General features: G+C 43.9%; 1 protein-coding gene and 1 non-coding gene across 3 annotated transcripts; one reads left to right on the forward strand and one right to left on the reverse strand.

The window, feature by feature from the left end:
- Positions 1–10,268: 10,268 nt before the first annotated feature.
- On the forward strand, positions 10,269–16,877 carry TSN (translin). 2 transcript variants are annotated; one of them, XM_055572937.1, is made up of 6 exons: positions 10,273–10,495; positions 11,617–11,710; positions 13,031–13,127; positions 14,893–15,008; positions 15,639–15,718; positions 16,355–16,877. In XM_055572937.1, exons 1-6 carry the CDS (start codon positions 10,430–10,432, stop codon positions 16,586–16,588), a joined length of 687 nt encoding a protein of 228 aa, XP_055428912.1. In that variant the 5' UTR covers positions 10,273–10,429; the 3' UTR covers positions 16,589–16,877. The 2 variants fall into 2 exon arrangements, with proteins under 2 accessions (XP_055428913.1, XP_055428912.1); XM_055572938.1 differs by lacking the exon at positions 15,639–15,718 and having other exon boundaries at positions 10,269–10,495.
- TRNAC-ACA (transfer RNA cysteine (anticodon ACA)) lies at positions 12,614–12,685 on the reverse strand. The gene has a single exon. It is a non-coding gene; the product is annotated as a tRNA-Cys (tRNA).
- Positions 16,878–25,190: the final 8,313 nt, after the last annotated feature.

The raw sequence follows: 25,190 nt of genomic DNA on the forward strand, positions 1-25,190 counted from the left end.
GGCACGGCTCCGGGGCGGAGCCTGGGCGCACGGCGCGGGGGCGGAGCCTGGGAGACAGCGTAGCGCGAGGGCGAGGCATAGGGCGTGGCGCAGCGCGGTGAAAGGGCTCAAGGGGCTTCTCGGCTGGCAGGTGTCGTTTGTCACGTTCAGGGTTGCCTCCATTTGGAGGTGCTCATTCGCCTGGCTGCTCAATATTTAGATATCCTGCCTGACAGTGATTCTACCTGCCAACGAAGTCAGCTCTGTGTCCAGGAGCTCCCCTTGGGAGGGCTTTTCTAAGCAGATCTGATGCTTTAGCAAGGGTGTCGTCTTCTGTTGCCTACAGGAGATGGCTTTCACTCCTTGCATTGTTGCAGAGCTGGCCTCTTGGCTGTTCTCAAAATTAGATGTTTGATGTATGAGTCAGATACTGTCTAGGATACAGAGCAGGTTCTACGGTTCCCTGAGGGTCCCTTCCTTGTGTGTGTGTGAACAGCCCCCTCTATTCCTGACATCTCTTAGTTCCTATGGGGATGGAAAAGGAGGAGCAGAGAGGGGAAGACGGCAAACTGACGGGATCTTTTGGGAGATCCCCTCTCAGATTTCTCCAGCCCGCTTCAGGAATTCCTGGCCGCCAAAGGATCAGGTGGTGACCCAAGTCTTATCAAAATTGAGTGAGTTTGTGGATTGCCAATTCTGATTCCTAGGTGGGGGCAGGGCCTCAGGTTCTGTGTTTCTTAACAAGCTCCCAGGTGAGGCTGATGCTCTGTGGATTAAACTTTGATTATCAGGAGTAGAGACATGGGGAACTGATCACTGAACTGGGTTGAATTGCTGTCCCCTCAAAAGATATGTTTAAGTCTTCACCTCAACACCTGTGATGCAGACAGGATCTTTGCTGATGTAATCATGTTCAGATGAGGTTGTTATGGAATAAAGTGGGCCCTAATCCAATGATTAGTGTCCTTATAATAAGGAAACTTGGACACACACACACACACACACACACACACACACACACACGGAGAATGCCACGTGATGATGGAGGCAGAGATGGGAGAGATGTCATAAACTGAGGAACACCAGGAATTGCTGGAAGAGGTAAGGGACTATTCTTCCTAGAGTCTTCAAGAGAATGGCTCTGCCAAAATCTGGGACTTGGATTTCTAGCCTCCAGAACTGTGGGAGAAGACATTTCTGTTGTTTCCAGCCACCCAGTTTGTGGTCATTTGTAATGGCAGCCTTAGGAAACGAATACAGTTACCACTTTGGTGCAGCCTGAAATGATGTTCTAAGGAAAACACTGATTAATCTTGGGGCTGACTTGACACCTTACCGCGAGGTAGTGGAAGAACTCTTGGATGTTCACAGAAAGCTACCAGGACACCCTCCCCTTGGCCTTCACCTGATCATAGAAGTCTGCCCTTAACTGGGGACAGAGTCTCAGCCCTTGAATCCTCATTGCATCCCAGACCTGTTTCATTTTCCCCTTTCTGAGCTTGAGTCAGTCACAGCGCCTTCAATGACGTATGCTCTGGCCCTGCCAGGGACCATCTCATTCTCCTCTGACTTCACTGTCTAGAGCCCAGGGATCATAGGAGTTGTGCTCTTCTGGTCATAGAATCCAGAAGCCCACTAGACCCTTGGCCATGTGCCTGGGGAAAAATCCTCTTCCTCTTAGGTGGTACCTGAGTTTTCTCAGCCATAAATAAGATTTTGGGTGAGATGATTGTTAAGTTTCCTGGGTGGGGGTGGGGGAGTCTGTACTGTTTAGTGGCAGCAGCAACAGTACTAACGATCAGAATGGCAGCTGGCCTTCCCCATGCCCAGGTAATAGACGTGCGCTGCCTATATTTGTCTCTTCCTTCCTTCTCTCCTTCTTAACTTCTTTCCCTGTTTTCCTCCCTCTCTTCCTTCCTCCTGATTTGCATGTAGAATGGGGAGGCTACTTGGGTGAGATGGTTCTCACTGAGTTAGACTATCCCATACACACTGCCTTGGCACCTGTCCCCAGCACTTATTGCCAGCGCCACCCCACCCCAGTCACTTAACAACGTGTAACAAATGCCTCCCGGGCACTTCCCCAGACCAAGTGGACGGTTGAGTGAGCTCACTGCAGTTCTCCCCCATCTTTCTCCCCCTCTGTCTTCCTATGCCACCCCTCACTTGGGCACGTCTTTCCCATGGTGCCACCATCATCACCTATGGGCTGGGGGCCCAGCACAGTGAGGGCTGCTTGCTGGGGTTGATGGCAGGGGGTGGGGGTTGGGGGTTAGGGGGGTGGATGGCAGAGCGGGACCACCTGCAGGGCAAGGCAGGATGTGCTGAGTGTCTGGGGAGCTGGGCCATGGGAGGAGAGGGCTCTGTGGGGTGGGGCTGTGGGCTGGAGGAGTGGAGACCAGGTGGGCACCGACAAGGTCCAAAGTGCCTGCCCAGCTCTGCCCACCTTCCTCTTTCCCTGTTCTCCTCCCCTTCCATCTCTCTGCCTGATCCCTGTGGGGTCATCCAATATGTCACCCTCGGGATGAGAGCCCAGCTATGTGAACCCAGCTGCTGCCACTAAAGAGGGCAGACTCCCCTACCCCACCCTTGGCCCTGCCTGACTGTCCCTTGCTCAGTTACAGGGCTTCTCATGTGGGACTGACAGGCACAGTTTTAGGGGAAGAAGTGGGGAGCGATTCTCATCTGTGTCACCAGCTTCAACTGTGCAGCCTCAATGCATGTCACCTGACAAACTAAACATTCAGTCTGCAGACCACTTAGGGCCCATGACCTGAGGCTGGAAGGGAAATTTTCTTCCTCTGTCCTGTGGATGTCTGTCACCCGGGGCACACCCTGCCTTATGCTGTGTTTAATGTCCTGCACAGGCCCCAAATCCAGATACCAAGTGTGGCAGTGACCCTGGTGAAGCTGGGTGGCCCTCTGGGAGATAGGGGTGGGAAGTGTGGAGAGTGGGTGCTGCCCAGAGGGTTCAGATTCCCTGGGAAAACCACTGGGCTGACTCACCAATGCCCTCTTTCATCCCAGGATCCTTTCCAGCCCTTCAGTGAGGGATGTGGGCCCTGGTGTTCTGGGTCCTGAAGGGCCTGTAGTCCAAATCCTGGTGCCCCCTTCCTAGCCTGTATTAATCATGCTTGTATTTTCTCTTTTTCTGTTTTGACACCTTAACAAGCTTGCTGGAAGTTTGGGATTAGCAGATGCAAACTATTATATATATATAATGGATAGACAACAAAGTCCTACTGTTTAGCACAATATCAATATCCTGTGATAAACCATAACAGCAAAAAAAATATGTAAAAGAATATCTATATAACTGAGTCACTTTGCTGTGTCCCAGAAACTAACACAAGATGGTAAATCAACTATATTTGATTACAAAATAAATTTTAAAAAATCCAAAAAGCCAGCTGGCTGCAAAGGGACTGTTTCTCCCGGGGCTAGCAAAGGCTCAGCCTGGAGCATCTCCTTACCTGAATCTCATGTACAAAGCCAATATTGGTTCCCTGCCCTAAGTCATGCCAGGGCCAGGTATGAGGTGACTTGAGACCACGCCTATAGTCAGAAGCCCACCAGAAGCATTCAAAGTACTCACAGACACAGGCTCTGGCTTGGCTTTCCTCGCTCCTGCTTCTGCCTCCTGAGTAAACCTTGTGCTTCCCCATGTGGCCCTGCATGGCATGGTGTGCCCTGTCCTCTCAGGAAATGTAAGTGATAAATTCTTCCTTCAGTGGCACTGGCCTTTCCAGTCGTCACTATGTCACCTCTGTAAATTAGAACCTCATGGGGGCTTCCCTGGTGGCTCAGTGGTAAAGAATCTGCCTGCCAATGTAGGAGACATGGGTTCAATCCCTGGTTTGGGCAGATCTCACATGCCACAGAGCAACGAAGTCCAGGTGCCACAACTATTGAGCCCAGGAACAGCAACTATTGAGCCCTCTGGCAGCAACTGCTGGCGCCTGCATGCCCTAGAGCCTGTGCACCACGAGAGAAGCCACTATACTGAGACCCCCACACACTGCAACAAAAAGTAGCCCCTGCTCTTTGCAACTAGAAAAAAGCCGTTGTAGCACAGCCAAAAATAAATAAAATCGGAAAAAAACCCCAAACCCTCATGGGTACACAGCTCCAGGCCCATCTCGTTTTTCTCTATGCACTGACTCCCTAACCCTTTCTCCTGTTCTCAGACTGCAGGCCACAGCTCCCAACCATGCTCCTTTCTGGCCTCTCTTGCTCTTCAAAGAAACTTGCAGACATGCACCACCCATCACACTGTCCTCAGTACTATTAAAAGAGGTTTAATTTCACCCTTAAATTAGCCACGAATGTCTACAGTGTTAATATTCACACTGGGGGAGTGCAGGCAAACTGGCTGCTTCAGGCCCTGGTGGGCAGGGGAATGGAAATTCGTTCACTGTCTTTGAAAAGTGATTTGACAAAATATTTCAAGAATTTTAAAAATAGGACTTAACAAAAGAATGATCTTATTTCTTAAATTCTGACTTTCAGTTTTTCTTTTTTATCAAAGTATCAGTCAGTTCAGTTCAGTCACTCAGTTGTGTCGGACTCTTTGCGACCCCGGGAATCGCAGCTAGCCAGGCCTCCCTCTCCATCACCAACTCCCGGAGTTCACTCAGACTCATGTCCATCAAGTCAGTGATGCCATCCAGCCATCTCATCCTCTGTCGTCCCCTTCTCCTCCTGCCCCCAATCCCTCCCAGCATCAGTCTTTTCCAATGAGTCAACTCTTTGCATCAGGTGGCCAAAGTACTGGAGTTTCAGCTTTAGCATCATTCCTTCCAAAGAAATCCCAGGGCTGATCTCCTTCAGAATGGACTGGTTGGATCTCCTTGCACTCCAAGGGACTCTCAAGAGTCTTCTCCAACACCACAGTTCAAAAGCATCAATTCTTCGGTGCTCAGCCTTCTTCACAGTCCAACTCGCACATCCATACATGACCACAGGAAAAACCATAGCCTTGACTAGATGGACCTTTGTTGGCAAAGTAATGTCTCTGCTTTTGAATATGCTATCTAGGTTGGTCATAACTTTCCTTCCAAGGAGTAAGCGTCTTTTAATTTCATGGCTGCAGTCACCATCTGCTGTGATTTTGGAGCCCCCATAAATAAAGTCTGACACTGTTTCTACTGTTTCCCCATCTATTTCCAATGAAGTGATGGGACCGGATGCCATGATCTTCATTTTCTGAATGTTGAGCTTTAAGCCAACTTTTTCATTCTCCACTTTCACTTTCATCAAGAGGCTTTTGAGTTCCTCTTCACTTTCTGCCATAAGGGTGGTGTCATCTGCATATCTGAGGTTATTGATATTTCTCCCAGCAATCTTGATTCCAGCTTGTGTTTCTTCCAGTCCAGCGTTTCTCATGATGTGCTCTGCATATAAGTTAAATAAACAGGGTGACAATATACAGCCTTGACAAACTACTTTTCCTATTTGGAACCAGTCTGTTGTTCCATGTCCAGTTCGAACTGTTGCTTCCTGACCTGCATACAAATTTCTCAAGAGGCAGATCAGGTGGTCTGGTATTCCCATCTTTTTCAGAATTTTCTACAGTTTATTGTGATGCACACAGTCAAAGGCTTTGGCATAGTCAATAAAGCAGAAATAGATGTTTTTCTGGAACTTTCTTGCTTTTTCCATGATCCAGCGGATGTTGGCAATTTGATCTCTGGTTCCTCTGCCTTTTCTGAAACCAGCTTGAACATCAGGAAGTTCACCATTCACATATTGCTGAAGCCTGGCTTGGAGAATTTTGAGCATTACTTTACTAGCATGTGAGATGAGTGCAATTGTGCGGTAGTTTGAGCATTCTTTGGCATTGCCTTTCTTTGGGATTGGAATGAAAACTGACCTTTTTGAGTCCTGTGGCCACTGCTGAGTTTTCCACATTTGCTGGCATATTGAGTGCAGCACTTTCACAGCATCATCTTTCAGGATTTGGAATAGCTCAACTGGAATTCCATCACCTCCACTAGCTTTGTTCATAGTGATGCTTTCTAAGGCCCACTTGACTTCACATTCCAGGAGGTCTGGCTCTAGGTCAGTGATCACACCATCGTGATTATCTGGGTCGTGAAGATCTTTTTTATACAGTTCTTCTGTGTATTCTTGCCATCTCTTCTTAATATCTTCTGCTTCTGTTAGGTCCATACCATTTCTGTCCTTTATCAAGCTCATCTTTGCATGAAATGTTCCTTTGGTATCTCTGATTTTCTTGAAGAAATCCCTAGTCTTTCCCATTCTGTTGTTTTCCTCTATTTCTTTGCATTGATCGCTGAAGAAGGCTTTCTTATCTCTTCTTGCTATTCTTTGGAACTCTGCATTCATATGCTTATGTCTTTCCTTTTCTCCTTTGCTTTTCGCTTCTCTTCTTTTCACAGCTATTTGTAAGGCCTCCCCAGACAGCCATTTTGCTTTTTTGCATTTCTTTTCTATGGGAATGGTCTTGATCCCTGTCTCCTGTACAATGTCACGAACCTCCTTCCATAGTTCATCAGGCACTCTATCTATCAGATCTAGGCCCTTAAATCTATTTCTCACTTCCACTGTATAATCATATGGGATTTGATTTAGGTCATATCTGAATGGTCTAGTGGTTTTCCCTACTTTCTTCTTCAGTCTGAATTTGGCAATAAGGAGTTCATGGTCTGAGCCACAGTCAGCTCCTGGTCTTGTTTTGCTGACTGTATAGAGCTTCTCCATCTTTGGCTGCAAAGAATATAATCAATCTGATTTCGATGTTGACCATCTGGTGATGTCCATGTATAGTCTTCTCTTGTGTTGTTGGAAGAGGGTGTTTGTTATGACCAGTGCACTTTCTTGGCAAAACTCTATTAGGCTTTGCCCTGCTTCATTCCGTATTCCAAGGCCAAATTTGCCTGTTACTCCAGGTGTTTCTTGAGTTCCTACCTTTGCATTCCAGTCTCCTATAATGAAAAGGACATCTTTTTTGGGTGTTCTAAAAGGTCTTGTAGGTCTTCATAGAACCGTTCAACTTCAGCTTCTTCAGCATTACTGGTTGGGGCATAGACTTGGATTACTGTGATATTGAATGGTTTGCCTTGGAAATGAACAGAGTTTTTGAGATTGCATTCAAGTACTGCATTTCGGACTCTTTTGTTGACCATGATGGCTACTCCATTTCTTCTGAGGGATTCCTGCCCACAGTAGTAGATATAATGGTCATCTGAGTTAAATTCACCCATTCCAGTCCATTTCAGTTCGCTGATTCCTAGAATGTCGACATTCATTCTTGCCATCTCTTGTTTGACCACTTCCAATTTGCCTTGATTCATGGACCTGACATTCCAGGTTCCTATGCAATATTGCTCTTTACAGCATCGGTCCTTGCTTCTATCACCAGTCACATCCACAGCTGGGTATTGTTTTTGCTTTGGCTCCATCCCTTCATTCTTTATCGAGTTATTTCTCCACTGATCTCCAGTAGCATATTGGGCACCTATTGACCTGGGGAATTTCTCTTTCAGTATTCTGTCATTTTGCCTTTTCATCCTGTTCATGGGGTTCTCAAGGTAAGAGTACTGAAGTGGTTTGCCTTTCCCTTCTCCAGTGGACCACATTCTGTCAAATCTCTCCACCATGACCCGCCCGTCTTGGGTTGCCCCATGGGCATGGCTTAGTTTCATTGAGTTAGACAAGGCTGTGGTCCTAGTGTGATTAGATTGACTAGTTTTCTGAGAGTATGGTTTCAGTGTGTTTGCCCTCTGATGCCCTCTTGCAACACCTACCGTCTTACTTGGGTTTCTCTTACCTTGGGCAGGGGTATCTCTTCATGGCTGCTCTGACAAAGTGCAGCCATTGCTCCTTACCTTGGACAAGGGGTATCTCCTCACCACCGTCCTTCCTGACCTTCAATGTGGTAAGTATAGTTATACTATCAAAGTATAGTTCACTTATTATATTAATTGCAAGTATATAATTTAGTAATTTGGTGATTTTATAGATATCATCCATATAAAATTATTATAAAACATTGGCTTTTTCGCTGTGCTGTACATTACGTCTGTTAACTCATCTATTTTATAACTTGTAGATTGTACCTCTTAATCCTGTCTGTATTTGCCCCTCCCCCACCTCTCAATTATCTTACCATTTATAAGATAAAAATAGTATCAAATTTGCTTAAGTCCTTCATGTAAAGTTTTAGAATAACATGTGGGACAAAGCAAACAATAAGTTATCATTTAGTTGATATAAGTAAGCATTTTAATTCATTTGGAGTGCATCCTACACACACATATCTGTAGGGTTGTTGTTGTTTAGTTGTTAAGTCATGTTGTGTGACTCTTTGTAACCACATGGACGGTAGCTAGCCAGGCTCATCTGTTCATGGGATTCTCCAGGCAAGAATACTGGAGTGGGTTGCCATTTCCTGCTCCAATCTGTAGGGTACATGTATGGAATTTGGTCAGACAAAAAGTCTTGCCTCAAGGAAGGAGAATGGAGGAAGGTGTTAGTTGAGAAGAGAAACTTCACACTCGAAATGCTTAAAAATTCATATAATCTTAAAAAATGCAATACAATCCTACAGGGATATTAAACTTAAAAAAAAAAGTACACAGAGAAAATTTTTACTCTTAATCCATCCTATTATTCCAGTCCTGCATAACTTTTATTTTTCCCGAGTATTTTTTGCAGAGACAAATGTTTTTCCAAAGATTGGAATCTGCATACCCTTCAGGACTTAAGCATCTTCCTGCCAACTGCTGTAGGACAAAACACCTTGTACAGTCAGCCCTTTGAATCTGTGGTTCCACATGGGCAGATTTAACCAACCCCAGAGAGAAAATACTGAATTCCAGAGTTATGAAAAGTAAAACTTTAATTTTCTGTGTACTGGGAACTATTTACACATTATTTATAAACAACTATTTACATAATGCATTTTATTAGCTATTAGAAGTAACCTCAGTAACCTCCGGAGAAGGCAATGGCACCCCACTCCAGTACTCTTGCCTGGAAAATCCCATGGGCGGAGGAGCCTGGTGGGCTGCAGTCCATGAGGTCGTGAAGAGTCGGACACGACCCAGCGATTTGACTTTCACTTTTCACTTTCATGCATTGGAGAAGGAAATGGCAACCCACTCCAGTGTTCTTGCCTGGAGAGTCCCAGGGACGGAGGAGCCTGGTTGGCTGCCGTCTATGGGGTCGCACAGAGTCGGACACGACTGAAGCGACTTAGCAGCAGCAGCAGCAGCAGCAGTAACCTCAGATACAGCAGATGACACCACCCTTATGGCAGAAAGTGAAGAGGAACTGAAGAGCCTCTTGATGACAGTGAAAGAGGAGTGAAAAAGCTGACTTAAACTCAACATTCAAAAAACGAAGATCATGGCATCTGGTCCCATTACATCATGGCAAATAGGGGAAACAATGGAAACAGTGACAGACTTTATTTTATTGGGCTCCAAAAAATCACTGCAGATGGTGACTGCAGCCATGAAATTAAAAGATGCTTGTTCCTTGGAAGAAAAGCTATGACCAACCTAGATGGCATATTGAAAAGCTGAGACATTACTTTGCCAACAAAGGTCCATCTAGTCAAAGCTATGATTTTTCCAGTAGTCATGAATGGATGTGAAAGTTGGACCATAAAGAAATCTGAGCGCCGAAGAATTGAAGTTTTTGAACTGTGGTGTTGGAGAAGACTCTTGAGAGTCCCTTGGACTGCAAGGAGATCCAATCAGTCAATCTTAAATAAAATGAGTCCTGAATATTGACTGGAAGAATTCATGCTGAAGCAGAAACTCCAATACTTTGGCCACCTGATGCGAAGAACTGACTCACTGGGAAAAGACCCTGATTGAAGGCAGGAGGAGAAGGGGAAGAGAGAGGATGATGGTCGGATGGCACTACCGACTGGCTGGACAGGGCGTCTGAGCAAGCTCCTGCAGTTGGTGATGTATAAGGAAGCCTGATGTGCTGCAGTCCACGGGGTCGCAAACAGTCGGACACGACTGAGCGACTGAACTTAACATGATTTCATATAAGAGACCTCAGGTTTTGGTATCGTGCACAGCTCCTGGGACCAAACACATAGCATGACACTGACGGAGGAAACGACTAGCTAACAGCAGGATGGTTCCACACTTAGCCCAAGTCCCCACCTCTCTTAGGCCCACGTGCGCCGAGGACCCCTCCCGGGTTGTTTCCAGCGATGCCTGTCGAAGAGCCCCGCCCATCATGCTTTGCCTTTCGGCCAGCGTCTCAGGCATCGCGGCGGACAGCCCGGCTTCCTGGGCGCCGCGGGCCTGGGAGGACCCCAGCGACAGCCTCAGTGTAGGGCCCGGTGGACGCAGCGGCAGCGGCGGTGGCGGCGGGACGTTGCAACGGAAGGCGCAGGTTGTCTCCGGAACGCACTCTGCCGGCCACCCTTGCAGCCCTGGCTGACGGTCGTGCGGCCGGCGCCATGTCTGTGAGCGAGATCTTCGTGGAGCTGCAGGGCTTTTTGGCTGCCGAGCAGGACATCCGAGAGGCGAGCCCCCGTCTCCCCATATCCCTTCCCCTCTCCTTGCCTAGCTGGGCCGCGACGCCCGGCCCTCCTCCGTCGCTCTGATTCGAGCGGTGGGGAAGCCTCCGGGGGTGGGTTCCTACCCTTCTTGTTTCGGCTTAGGGCACCTCTTTGCCCCCGCCCCCGATTCTGCTGCCAGGTCCTGGTTCTCTGTGTTCAGGGCTCGGCTCTTCAGCATCACCTACCTCATTTGGGTGTCAGTTTTTCTCATTTTTAATTCATTTTTATGTCGAACCCTCAGCGCGTGGGACTCAGACAACACGTGTTTCTTGTGTGGGTTATTGGTGTCTTAAAAGCACGTGTGGCCATTTCTCTTTAAAACTCTCCTGTGGCTCCTCATTCCACGTAGGATAAAAATCCAGACCCAACTGTGGCCCACGGGTCTCTCCAGTCTCATTTTACTCCTTCTGTTGTATGTTATGGTCACGCTACCTCCCTTTTATTCTTCCAGTTCCCCAAATAGCGTCCTGCCTCGGGACTTTTGCAAGCACTGCTTGCTTTTCCTGGAATGCGTTTCTTTTCCATTCTTTTTTTCTGGTCATCTTCTTGACCTCACAATCAAAAGGATCTTTTTCCTGTTATGTTTACTTATAGTAGCGCATTAATTTGTGCGGTTGTTACTTTTTAAACGCCTCCCGCTTGATGCAACTGCAGGAAAGAAGGGATCGTTTGCTTTGTTCCCTAGTCATACAAGTGCTCAGTGAATATTTGTAAAATGAATGAATGAAAAATACTCAGTCCTGTGTTGTGTTTCGTTTTTCTCTTTTTGGTTTATGTCTGGATACCTCATCTTCAGTGTTCCAATGGGATATTTGGGGCGAGTGGGTGGCTATTACCGTTTGAAATGTGTATGAGGAATCTCAGGTGTTTTAATGACTTCCTGAAGGTCTCATAGAGAAGGTAGAAAAGTCAGAATTCAGTTCTGAATAAATCTTGTGCACCATTTGTGTCATTGTAAAGGTTGATAGTGTTTAAAATGTAGGTGAAGGTGTCATAGATCAAATGTACTGTCTAGTATGTTTGGTTTGAGGCTATGATAATACTTATGTTGAATTTATTTGATATTTTGATCTAATTCTTTCTAGGAAATCCGAAAAGTTGTACAGAGTTTAGAACAAACAGCTCGAGAGATTTTAACTCTACTGCAAGGGGTCCATCAGGGTGCTGGGTTTCAGGACAGTAAGTTCTTTGTTTTGATTTGGAAGGTTTTATCCACTCTGTCAATCTTTTATCTAAAGAGTTAATTTACAATCAGAAGATGTATCAAATCTGTAAGGTTTAACTATGAAAATTGTTCTTTATGTTTTTATGGTGAGTAAAAATTGGAGAAATAAGTGAGTTGATCATTTTATAGGTTTATGGAATTCTCTGTATTTCTGTTGATTTTCTGCTTTCACATAGGTTGGATTAGGAATGTTTTCTCTAGTGGTGTCGTTCTGATGATAATTGTGGTAGTTCCATAGTTCTCTTGTGTATATAGCAACTTTTATTTGGCTTTTTCTTAACACCAATCTTTCAGTCATTGAATGTGATTTAATATGTACTTTTAGATAATAAAATGGCCAGTGTAAAATGTTGTCACAGTGTTTACAGTCAGTCTCTTGAATGCAGATAGAGTATAAGAAGTTTAGAAATGGAATCTCTATTGTAAAAGATAACACAGTTAAAAGAAGTGAAATGTGTTTTCAGATTAAGAATTATATCATAATGTAGCTAACAGGTGTCAGGGGGAAGTCATTTTTGTGAGAGATAGGGAGTTGGTCAGCCTGATTGAGAATAATAAAGCTGTTAAAACTTTTTTTTTAAAATTTTTTGATCACATCGTGTGGCATGTGGAATCTTAGTTCCCCAAACAGGGATTGAATCCTTGCACCCTGCAGTGGAAGCATGGAGTGTTAACCACTGAACTTGCAAAGAAGTCCTAAAGCTGCTTTTTGACTAAATATAAGTGCTAAGTGAAGTCACTCAGTCGTGTCCAACTCTTTGCGAGCCCATGGACGGTAGCCTACCAGGTTCCTCCGTCTATGGGATTTTCCAGGCAAGAATACTGGAGTGGGGTGCCATTTCCTTCTCCAGGAGATCTTCCCAACCCAGGGATTGAACCTGGGTCTCCCGCATTGTAGGCAGATGCTTTACCATCTGAGCCACCAGGGAAGTCCTTGACCAAATATGGGAGCCTTCAAAATCCAATTTTAGGCATCCTTTGGCGACTGACTAGGAAAGGCAGCTTAAAGATTAGTTAATTTATAACAGTTTGCCAGTGTGTTTCCTGACATACCCCCTTTTAGCAATTTTTTTGTTGTTTATTTTTCAGTAGGGAAACTAGATATGAAATTTTGAGAGCCAGGTTGATAGCAGAGATGCATGCTCTACATTTGCTCATGAGATTTAAAAAAATTGGTTTATTTCCAGGTAGACTGCATAGATTGTTAAGCAAGAACTGTATTTGAAATTTGGTAAGTCTTTCATTACTTCATTTGACTATCTTTTTGTGATCAGTTCCAAAAAGGTGTTTGAAAGCTCGAGAACATTTTGGTACAGTAAAAACACATCTAACGTCTTTGAAGACCAAGTTTCCTGCTGAACAGTATTACAGGTTTGTAAGACAAGTAGCATCTTGTATAACATTAAGTAAAAGAAGGCAAGAGAAAAATTTGTGTGGACTAAATGATTGCTTAGATTTAGGTGACAATCCTACTTAGAAGAAACAACAGAGAGGAAAAGGAACTGTTAATAGTGGTAGTATTTTAATAGTGACAAAATTGCTGACTTTCTTTTTCTCCCTTTTACTTTCATAATTTTCTTAAGGAACATGTGTAATTTTTGCAATGAGAAAGTAATTAAAAAGAAAATATTATGTGAAGGTCAAAATGGAGAATATTTTTTTAGTTTATTGAAGTTACTTATAAAGTTGAATGGGCTGTATCTAAGCTATTAAGATTATGGAATTAAGTGGCAGTGTATATGTATAAACTGAATATTGAATTTTGCTGCCAAGTAACATATGCAGCTAATATTTTATGCCATTATTTTATTAAATCTGCAACACTATTAATTTTAAGAAACAGTGTTATGTTTTGTATTATTAGGGAAAAGATTGTTATTATTCATAATTATGAAACATGTTTGTTTAATACTTTGTTTAATACTTCCTGATTTCACAGTGTTAGATTGTTTAATACTTCCTGATTTCACAGGTGTTAAACTGGGGAAAACTGAGTGTTGATGAAATATGGTAAATATGAACCTAACTTTCTATTTAGACTTGCTTTCTCACTAGAGACAATGTTCTCTTAGGATACGTTAGGGCAAGAAATACTTAAGACAGGTATGTGGGGAGTAGGTAGTGTAACCTCACAAGATTGTTGAAAGATAGGGAGGGGCTGGCAAACTACTGTGACCTTTCATATTTTATATAAATATATTTTAAAGAGTTAACTAAGAAAAAAAAAGAAACAAATAAGAGTGTGACAGAGACTGAATGTGACCCAGAAAGCCTCAGTCTTAGAAAAGGTTTGCTGACCCTTACTGTAAGGTTAATAGCGGGGGCTTAGAGAATAGAACCGTAGAATTGGTAGGGTCTTTAGAGAGCATGGAGTTTGGAGTTCACATACAGGCTGCCCTCTGGCTGATTTGGCCCTCAAAATGTTTGATTTGACCTACATTGTGTTGAAAGATGTTTTTGAATTTGTTGCCACATTTGAAAATCAGGAGGCATAGCATAAACATCTAGGGGTTATAAAATTTCTTTTTTCTTTTTCAGTCTCCTCGCTCAGTTTGACTACTGTATTCCCAATGTTTTAAGGTCACCTGTTTAGTGATGGTAGTTCTTTCTCATGTGTGTGAAGCTGGAGTTTCTTGATACCCTGCCTTCAGTTCAGAGTGTAGGACTGAGATGCTGAGGCTGATGTACATTGCAGTTCTCATCAATTTGCATTTGCCAGCATTTATTTTTCTCAGAGCAGTATCATTGTTCACCGATTAAACTTCTAAAGCACAGTTGCTCTTGTCTATAACATTTGGTTGTAAATTTTTACATTCATCAGAATTGGACCATGCTTCTTATATATTAAAATTATAATAAATAATTTTTATAAATTTGGACTGGCAAAATTTACACTAAATCCATCTATATATAATACTTAAATGTTGTATTGTTCTTAACACATTTTATATTTTGGAGTTTCACATAAGGTTTTATTTTAAAAAGGGTCCCGTGCCTCACGTGTTTGGCCGTGATTGTCCTGTGCCTGTCTTTTCTTTTTTTTTTAAATTTTTATTTATTTATTTATTTTTATTTTATTTTATTTTTTTGTGTGTGCCTGTCTTTTCTAACACCTGGTCCCTCGCACTCACTGCAGGTTTCACGAGCACTGGAGGTTTGTGCTGCAGCGCTTGGTCTTCTTGGCAGCGTTTGTTGTGTACTTGGAGTCCGAAACCCTAGTAACCCGAGAAGCGGTTACGGAGATCCTTGGCAGTGAGTGTCCTCAGTCGTGTCCATCCACACGATCGGTTTAATTTTTGGTGGGAGGGGCTTTCTGTTTATGGAAACAAATGAGAACTAAATGGAAAACGGGTTTCTTGGAGAGATGAAAACTAAAAATATGTAGGGGCTTGCTCTGTGTACTTGGGCGTTTCTTTTAGTTTTAAAAAATTTTAAGCCTACAGAAGAGTTGAAAGTGAAGACCTGCTTACTCCCACTTAGATCCTCTGCTTGTTCACATTTTGCCCTGTCTGTGTCGTCTCCTCACTGTGTGCTGGGGGCATGTTTGAACTGTTTGGAAGTCAGGTGTAGATCCCATGACTTCTTAAATGTTTCAACGCATACTTTCTAAAAGCTATTCTCATGCATAACAGGATACTATTCTTGGTGGTATTACTTTAAGAAAAACGAAATGAAAGATTGAATTTTGCTTGAGAGCTCAAAGATTCCACAGTGAGGTCTGTTGCCAAGGATATGTCTACATTCAAAAGATAGTTTTGAAAGACTCCTTTTTTTACTTTGAGAGAAATTGTACTTGTGTATATGTGTGTGTATTTAAAAAAAATTTTAGGTGTAAGTTACGTTTCCATCGTGACCCTGTCTTTACCGTGTCACATTTTTCAGTTGAGCCTGATCGGGAGAAGGGATTTCACTTGGATGTGGAAGATTATCTCTCGGGAGTTCTCATTCTCGCTAGTGAACTGGTAAGAAGCTTAGTGATTTGCCATTTGCTCTTTTTGATCTTTCCATATCATTGTCAGTTTTTTTAAATGGGTACAAAAATTCAGATGTCCCATTCTTTTCTAAGCCATCTGTCAGTCACAGGGTAGTCATTGACTGCGTACTGTGTGTGTTAACGTTTTGCTGGGATGGCAATTCAGACAATGAGGTGGCTTTGCACACTTGCTATTATGTGATTTAAAAAGATGAGAACAACTTCTTCCTTTCAGAGCAGTGGCACAGTATATATTCCTGCTAACTGTTCCTTTATATAGTTGTTTTGGGGAACAATTAACTATAGAACTTTTACCAGTTGTTATTGTCTTTCACCCCTTAATTTTGCTCCAAGAAATTGTCCTATAAAAATAAATCAAAAGCAGAAGAAAGCTGTTATAAAGGAATTTACTCTAACCCTATTTATATTTATGAGAAGTCGGGAGACCACAGAAACTCCATCAAAAGGGGAATGATTTCTTAAGTTTTAAGTAAGTAAGTAATACCGAGCTGTTGTCAAAACTGTAATTATGAGGGATAGTGTGGACAAGTCATGTGGCGCACCAGCCTCATGGCTGTGACTTGGAGGAAGAGCCCTGCTGTGACGTTCCTCTTTTCTCCCACAGTCGAGGTTGTCTGTCAACAGTGTGACCGCCGGAGACTACTCCCGGCCCCTGCACATCTCCACCTTCATCAACGAGCTGGACTCCGGCTTCCGCCTCCTCAACCTCAAAAACGATTCCCTGAGGAAGCGCTACGATGGCCTGAAGTACGACGTGAAGAAAGTGGAGGAGGTAGTCTACGACCTCTCCATCCGGGGTTTCAACAAGGAGACGGCGGCAGCCTGCGTGGAGAAGTAGGGGGCTCCCCCCAGCCCTGCTAACTCCAGTGGTGCCCACCAGGCCCAGCCCAGCGCCTCCCATGGTAGTTAGGATGTCCCGTTGCTAAACACCGCGCTTCATTTTCTTAACCGGTTGTGTGGTGTATCAAAGTTGAAACACTTTTTAGGGGGTGACAGAATAGCCTTTACAAAGACAGGTTTTTCTTTGTTGTTTTCAGTGAATTTGCTCTGTAACTCAGTATACTTCAGTTTTGTCCGAAAACGTACATGTTGATCTCTTGGTAAAGTTCTTTTCTTGCTTACCCTGATGCTGTCGATGTGCTGATTGAGAACTTCATTGTCTTATTTGTCATTCTTCCAGGAGTGATCCTTGTGTTTTCTATTTCCACATTAGCCATCCATATCCAGGTGTGGCCTGGATACAGTGTAAAAACAGATAATTAAACGGATGGTTGCCATGTGAAGGACAACTTATTTTATATTTTCCTTCCTTATTTTAAGCCTTGTGAGTAAATCAGGTGTTGAATTTTTTTGCAAGGCAAGTATAGCCCCAGGGTTCTATCTCACTGCCATCAAAATATCAGAGATTAAACTTCAAAGACAAGTTCAACAGGTTATTTTGGGACAATTTTGTAATAAGGATTGAGTAGCATCATCTGGCTTTGTTTACCAGGTGGGGAGTAGGGGTAGGGTTCTAAAACACCCATTTTCTGATGTTGCCTTAACATTCTGCTGTTGCAGAATTCTCCATATGCATCTTAAACATTTCGTATATTTCTGAGTGTGAAACCTCTTACCTAATGGCCAGGTAGACCTGTAGGTCTGGGAGTGTGCAGCCACTCAGTCAGTTAATTCTCAACATCCTGACAGGTGATATTCTTAGAGAAGAATGCTGTGCTTTGTCTGGAAGAAAGAGAAAACCTTGAATTAAAAGGCAAAAAATAGCTGACGTGGTCATATTTTTAAGAATAAACAATCCTCTCAGGTTGTTAATTATTCCAGTTTTGGGCAAGTCACATGTATCTTACTGGCACAGCGCCCGTCCCCTGTAACCCGCACCCTCCCCATCCCCCATTTTCAGGTAGTACTTGCCATGTAACTTGCTGTTGAATTATGGTGACTTAAACCACAGTATCTTGGAGCTCACTGAAAGGAAGGTGCCAGTGTGTCCAGAATAATAGGAACTACTTAGAAGTGTCACCCTCTCATGCCTAATATGAGTTTAGGTTTCCTGTTTGTAAGTAGGATCTTCGGCATGGGCATTGGAGCTGTTATCAGGCTGAGTTAAGGACGACCAAATTTTCCATTATGAGGAAAGAAGTAGAAATGAGGCATAAATTGCTGTGCATTGCTGGATTTTAGAACAATTTTCTTGACAGGTCTTTCTGCAAAGAATTTGTGGAAAGAAGAAAGTTGTTGGAGTCGTAAAGTATCTAGGATGGCCATCTAAAATGTGCAGTAATAGCACTGCCTGGATTGAGCGTAAAAGGTTCTGAATTATGTGATCAGACATATGCAGTAAGTTTGATACTAGTTTTCTTTGCTTTAAGTATTGATTCTGCTTGAGAATAGTAAAGTTCTTGGGAGAAGTTTTGGATTTCAGTTTTCACAAATAGATTTTGAGTGGAGGAGCATGTTCTGGTTTTGTACACCATTTGGGGATATCAAGTGTTATGTGTGATTATTGTGTTGTGTCTGTTGCTGGCTTGTTGTAAAGCAATAAAAACAGTTTCTTTTCTTTTTTGGTCTTTTTGTCACTTAGTGTGTTGCCATGAGAACTGTTCTATGTGGACAGTAAGTTCTGAGTTTTTTTTTCTTTTTAAATTTTTTTTGCATGCCATTTGGCATATAGGAGCCCAGTTCCCTGACCAGGGATAGAACCCACACCCCCTGAGTTGGAAGTATGTAGTCTTAGCCACAGGACTACTGCGGAAGTCCCAAGTTCTGAATATTTTTGCGGCTGAAGAAGACCAGGGCAATGAGCGCACACTACCCTGTGATAGTTAGAAGTCAACAGCACTGAGCTGTGTGCTGTAAGTATAGGTAATGGTGGTGTGCTCTCCCCTGGTTGGGAAATAACAGGTGTTTTAACTGAAAATGTTGAGAAGCCTTGGCTGTGGTTTCAGGACACCAGGATTGCTTTTTTTAACTTTAGAAAATCAAGCAGGTTAGAGAAAAGAGAGATTAGTGGATGCTTTCTTTACAGATTTATTTATTTATAAGGAGAAGAAAAGAGCTCCATAAATACTTGACAGGATTTGCCCTGCCTTAAACAATGAGTGATGCTTAGGGGAATATAATAAAGACCAAAAGCTCCTTTGGCTGTATTTTGAGACCTTCATTTGGCTTAAGAGATGATTCGGATATGGCTCTTTTTGCATTGTTTCATGATTGTGCACTCAGAAGTTACAACTTTCTTCAACTTTCTTCTTTCTTGGTCTAGACTACACTCTTTGCCCCACGTAGAGCATCACTGTCATGCCTCACACCAAGTAAGATTTTTCCCTGAGCTTGAAATAATTTATTTTCTTAGTATTCATTGTAATAAGCATTAAGAGGGCATGTGGAGCTGAGGACAGAGCCCTGGTTACCAGCAAGGGGAGGGGACAGGGAGGCAGAGGAAGTGGAGCCCATGAGAAGATGAAGTGGTCAGAGAGGGTGACAGAACAGGGAGAGTGGCTCATCACAGAAGCTAGGGGAGTAAAGTATCTTAGGTTTTTTTAGGTGAGAGATTGAAAATGTACATTTTCACAGCCTGAGCGCCTTGTGACTTTGTCAGGCTTGTGACTTTCCTAAGCTCCACTCATCCTCTAGCCCCCCTGATTTATCTATGACACAACGTTCTTGGGTTCCCCAAAGCGCTCTCCCCATTTCCCTCACACCCAGAGTCCTGAACATCTCAACTGGCTGCTCTGCAGGCACCACGAGTCCATGAGCCTTGTGATTTAGGCGAGGCTGGGTGATGCAGAGCACTACAGAGCACGTGTATTTCCCACTCAGACTCCCCGTCTATCGCAGGTTAGCGGGGGACCCACTCCATGCTGTCCTCACGTAGCTCACTGACAGAGCAGCTGCCAGTTGGACCTTTTGCTAGTTCCTCCGGGAGAGTCTTGTCCAGACATGTGCTCCGGTTTGGAAATGACATGTCATTTTCTCTCATTCACTGGTTAGAACCGTGACCCTGTTCATGCCAAGGGGGCCAGGAAGTGGAATCCCACCTTTGTAGGATAAGAGGGTGGAGAGGCAGACAAACTAAATGATGAAAACTGTGGGTGCTGTTCAGCTCCTCTTGTTAGATGATTAATAGCAGTATTTCTGGTCACACGTGCATTTCATTGGGCTTGGAAGGGAGAAGAGATGACACAAGGCCACTTGCTGCCTGGTGGGTGACGGACGAGGGTGGGTCATCTGTAGTCGTCCCCTGTTGTGGAAGGTGTTTCCTGTGTGAAGAGATTCCTCTGGTGTGTGTGTGTTTGTGATTGGGCTTTTGTGTTTTGAATCAAGATTCAGTGAGCTGTAACATGTTTCAAGCACCATGCCAGAAGTTTTATTCAGATCATCTCATTTCATCCTCTGAACAACCTTATGAGGTTGCTTCCACATTTCCCCCCATTTGCATGCATGTGTGCTAAGTCGCTTCAGTTGTGTCTGACTCTTTGTGACCCTATGGACTGTAGCCCATCAGGCCCCTCTGTCCATGGGATTCTCTAGGCAAGAATACTGGAGTGGATTGCCATGTCCTCCAAGGGATCTTCCCCACTCAGGGATTGAACCCGCATCTTTTGCGTCTCCTGCACTGCCAGACGGGTTCTTTACCACTAGCACTACCTGGGAAACCCTTTTCCTACTTCAGACCTGGAGATTGGGCTCACAGCGGGCAGTTCCCTCAGTTCACACCTAGAGGAGCTGGGATTCAGATGCAGTTATTCTGCCAGTCCATCCACACGCACCCTCTCTTCCTTGATGCTCTTGATGGTTACAGTCACCCCATAGCCTGACGAGGCAAAGTCATATCCACAAATCATTGTGAACACAATATGTGTATAGCTTTGGAGTATATGTAATTTGTATTAAAATTTCATGTAATATGTGGGAGATTTGGTCTCGCCCTCAAGATTAGGGTCTATTTCAGGGGAAAGGGTGGCTAGAAAATACATTAACAAGTAAGATGAATATTCAACTGAGTGTCTAATTAAAAAATTTTGACAGCTTTATTAAAATACATTTCACATGTAAAATGGACTCATAAGTGAACTATTCAATGATTTGATTTACCAGACAGTGCAAAGATGATCATAAATCAGTTTTAGAACATTTTTATCTTCCCAAGATATCCCTGTTCCCATTCTCAGCCTCAGGCAGCCACTGGTCTAATTTCTTTCTTTATAAATTTGCCTGTTCTGGATATCTTATTATAAGTGGGATGGTAGAGTATATGGTCCCTCATGTCTTTTCACTTCATGTTAGTAGTTTGTTCCTTCTTATTCCTGAATAGTGTGGATATTCTGGGGCTTCCTAGGTGGCTCAGTGGTAAAGTCTGCCTGCCAGTGCAGGAGACCGTTGTTCAATCTCTGATCCGGGAAGATCCCATGTGCCTCAGAGCAGCTAAGCCTGTGTGCCTCCATTATGGAGCCTGAGCTCTAGAGCCTGGGAGCCAAAACCACTGAGCCCGCATGTGCATCTGTTGAAGCCCATGTGTCCTAGATCCTGTGCTCAGCAACAGGAGAAGCCACCACAGTAAGCCTGTGCACTGCAGCTAGAGAGTAACCCCCTGCTCGCCACGTCTAGAGAAAAGCCCTTGCAGCAACGAAGACCCAGCACAGTAAAAAATAAATTTAAAAAAGTATTAAAAAAAAAAAAGTAAACTTACTGCTGATTGGAGCTACAGGCAGATAGATGCTGTGGACTGGATGCTTTATGTCTCCCCTCAAATTCGTATGCAGAATCCTAATCCCCAGTTGATTGATATAGTAAGTCCCCTACATACGAATGGTTTCTGTTCTGAGAGCACGTTTGCAAGTCCAGCAAAGTTAGTCTGGGTACCCAACCAACACAGTCAGCTATGTAGTACTGAACTGTAATAGGTTTATAATCATTTTTCACACAAATACATTAAAAAAAAAAAAATTTTAATCTTACAGTACAGTTCTTGAAAAGTACAACAGCTGGCATACAGGGGCTGGCATTGAGTGAACAGGCCAGAAGAGTTACCGACTGGAAGAGGGAGAGGAATTGGGAGATGGTAGAGCTGACGGATCGTCAGCAGTAGGAGACGGAGGACAAGCTCCAATTTCACTCATGTCTGATGTTGTTGGCACAGATTCTGGGCTTGAAATAAAGATACTGCCCCACTGTACTCTATCGATACAGTACTATAAAGTACACAAAAACACATCCACCTGATAGCATGTGACAACGCACACCAGACACAACTAACTTACGTGACTGGATGTGTGAATGCAGTTTGAAATCTTTCAAAGTTCACAATTTGAAGGTTTGTATGTAGGGAACTTAACTGTATTTGACGGTGGGCTGGTGGGAGGTGATTAGGTCATGAGGATAGAGCCCTCATGAGTGTTATTAGTGCCCTTGTAAAAGGGACCCCAAGAGCCTTTCACCCTCTGTTATGTAAGGACACAGCCAGAAGACAACAGTCTATGAACCAGGAATCAGACCCTTACCAGACACTGAAGCTGCCAGCACCTTTGACCTTGGACTTCCTAGCCTCCAGAACTGCCAGATGTCAATTTCTGTTTAAGCCACTCAGCCTATGCTATTTTTGTTATCACATCCTGAATGGACTAAGGCAAGGGAAGAGGAGGTGAAAGGAGTCAAAAGTTCCTGAGCTGCTAGAAGAACAAACATGGGAATCTTGGAGGTAGCTTCTGAGGGAAGATGTGAAGCTCACTTTTGCAAGTGTTGAGTTGATTATGATGTGGACTGGTTGCACAGGGGGCTGTACTTTTTGGCTTAGAATTTAGGGCCCTGTAGATACAGTAGACGTTTGAATCCTCCTCTGTCTGGAAGGAGGCTTCTCTGGTGGCTTAGACAGTAAAGAATCTGCCTGTGATACAGGAGACCTGGGTTTGATCCCTGAGTCAAGAAGGTCCCCAGGAAAAGGGAATGGATACCCACTCCAGTATTCTTGCCTGGAGAATCCCATGGACAGAGAAGCCTGGCAGGCCATAGTCCATGGGTGCAAAGAGTCGGACACAACTGAGGAACTAACGCATTCACACTTTTCACTTGGAAAGGGGGAGATGTGTGGGAGAGCAGTGGGGAGGTCTGCACTCGGAACTGTCCTGAGGAGCCAGTGTCTGGTTGACAGCATAGAGAGGATGGCCCGTGTTACTCCCTCTAGTTCGGGGCTATCCAGGCAGGAACAGGGTCCAACAGAAATATGACATACATATATTGCTTCTTCCTATTGCCATGGAAATCCTTTACTTACTATAAAGACTTTAAAGATTTTGACTGAAGGGAAACGAAACTGAAAATAAGTAGAATCCCCAGACAAGAAAGTTGGGCATGTTAGTTACTTCTTTTGTCACATTTCTTTTTTGGCCATACCACATGGGTTGCAGTACCTTAGTTCCTCAGCTAGGGATGGAAGCTTCACCCCCTGCAGTGGAAGCGCAGAGTCCTAAGTATTGGACTGCCAGGGAAGTCCCTTCTTGGTCATTTCTCCTCCTAATTTACCCTGCCCCTTCATGATCTGGTGTCATTTAATGTTAATTAACATTTACCTGCAGCCATCTGCTCTGGCTAGAGTCCTGCATTCATCCATTTCAGCTGCATGTTTTGGTGACAGAAGGCTGGCCTCACCATCTAGACATGCCAGCTAGACTGGCCAGCCAGCTCTGTTCAGGAGTCAGTAAAGACTCCTTCAGCCTCCTCTGCCTCATTCCTTGTTGTCAAACCTTCCAGGGATGAACTTTCTGCTCATCCTGACAATCGAAGTGAAGCCAGAGTATTTTTCATTCTCATATTTTGAGAAATACAGAGACCAGGGTGTGTGTTTTTGCTTTCTGGGGGATGACTGCAAGATTGTTTAAATCATTCAGGGGTTGTTTGGGGGAGCAGTCAGTGATTTGGGCCCTTCTATTGGGCTTCCCTGGTGGCTCAGAGGTTAAAGCATTTGCCTGGAATGCGGGAGACCCGGGTTTGATCCCTGGGTTGGGAACATCCCCTGGATAAGGAAATGGCAACCCACTCCAGTACTCTTGCCTGGAGAATCCTATGGAGGGAGGATCTGGTAGGCTACAGTCCATGGGGTCACAAAGAGTCAGACATGACTGAGCGACTTCACTTTCTTTCTATTATAATCAAAAGCTATTTAATTAGACCTAAAATTGACACAAGAATACACAGAAGAACTGTACAAAAAAGATCTTCATGACCCAGATGATCACGATGGTGTGATCACTGACCTAGAGCCAGACATCCTGGAATGGGAAGTCAAGTGGGCCTTAGAAAGCATCACTACGAACAAAGCTAGTGGAGGTGATGGAATTCCAGTTGAGCTATTTCAAATCCTGAAAGATGATGCTGTGAAAGTGCTGCACTCAATATGCCAGCGAATTTGGAAAAGTCAGCAGTGGCCACAGGACTGGAAAAGATCAGTTTTCATTCCAATCCCAAAGAAAGGCAATGCCAAAGAATGCTCAAACTACCACACAATTGCACTCATCTCACATGTTAGTAAAGTAAGGCTCAAAATTCTCTAAGCCAGGCTTCAGCAATATGTGAACCGTGAACTTCCTGATGTTCAAGCTGGATTTAGAAAAGGCAGAGGAACCAGAGATCAAATTGCCAACATCCTCTGGATCATGGAAAAAGCAAGAGAGTTCCAGAAAAACATATATTTCGGTTTTGTTGACTATGCCAAAGCCTTTGACTGTGTGGATCACAATAAACTGTGGAAAATTCTGAAAGAGATGGGAATACCAGACCACCTGACCTGCCTCTTGAGAAATCTATATGCAGGTCAGGAAGAACTGGACATGGAACAACAGACTGGTTCCAAATAGGGAAAGGAGTACGTCAAGGCTGTATATTGTCACCCTGCTTATTTAACTTATATGCAGAGTACATCATGAGAAAAGCTGGGCTGGAAGAAGCACAAGCTGGAATCAAGATTGCTGGGATATCAATAACCTCAGATATGTAGATGATACCACCCTTATGGCAGAAAGTGAAGAGGAACTCAAAAGCCTCTTGATGAAAGTGAAAGGAGAGAGTGAAAAAGTTGGCTTAAAGCTCAACATTCAGAAAACGAAGATCATGGCATCCGGTCCCATCACTTCATGGGAAATAGATGGGGAAACAGTGGAAACAGTGTCAGACTTTATTTTTCTGGGCTCCAAAATCACTGCAGATGGTGATTGCAGCCATGCAGTTAAAAGACGCTTACTCCTTGGAAGGAAAGTTATGTCCAATCTAGATAGCATATTCAAAAGCAGAGACATCATTTTGCCAACAAAGGTCCATCTAGTCAAGGCTATGGTTTTTCCTGTGGTCATGTATGGATGTGCGAGTTGGACTGTGAAGAAGGCTGAGCACCAAAGAATTGATGCTTTTGAACTGTGGTGTTGGAGAAGACTCTTGAGAGTCCCTTGGAC

This window comes from Bubalus kerabau, chromosome 3, assembly GCF_029407905.1.
Source record: "Bubalus kerabau isolate K-KA32 ecotype Philippines breed swamp buffalo chromosome 3, PCC_UOA_SB_1v2, whole genome shotgun sequence".
Taxonomy (NCBI): domain Eukaryota; kingdom Metazoa; phylum Chordata; class Mammalia; order Artiodactyla; family Bovidae; genus Bubalus; species Bubalus kerabau.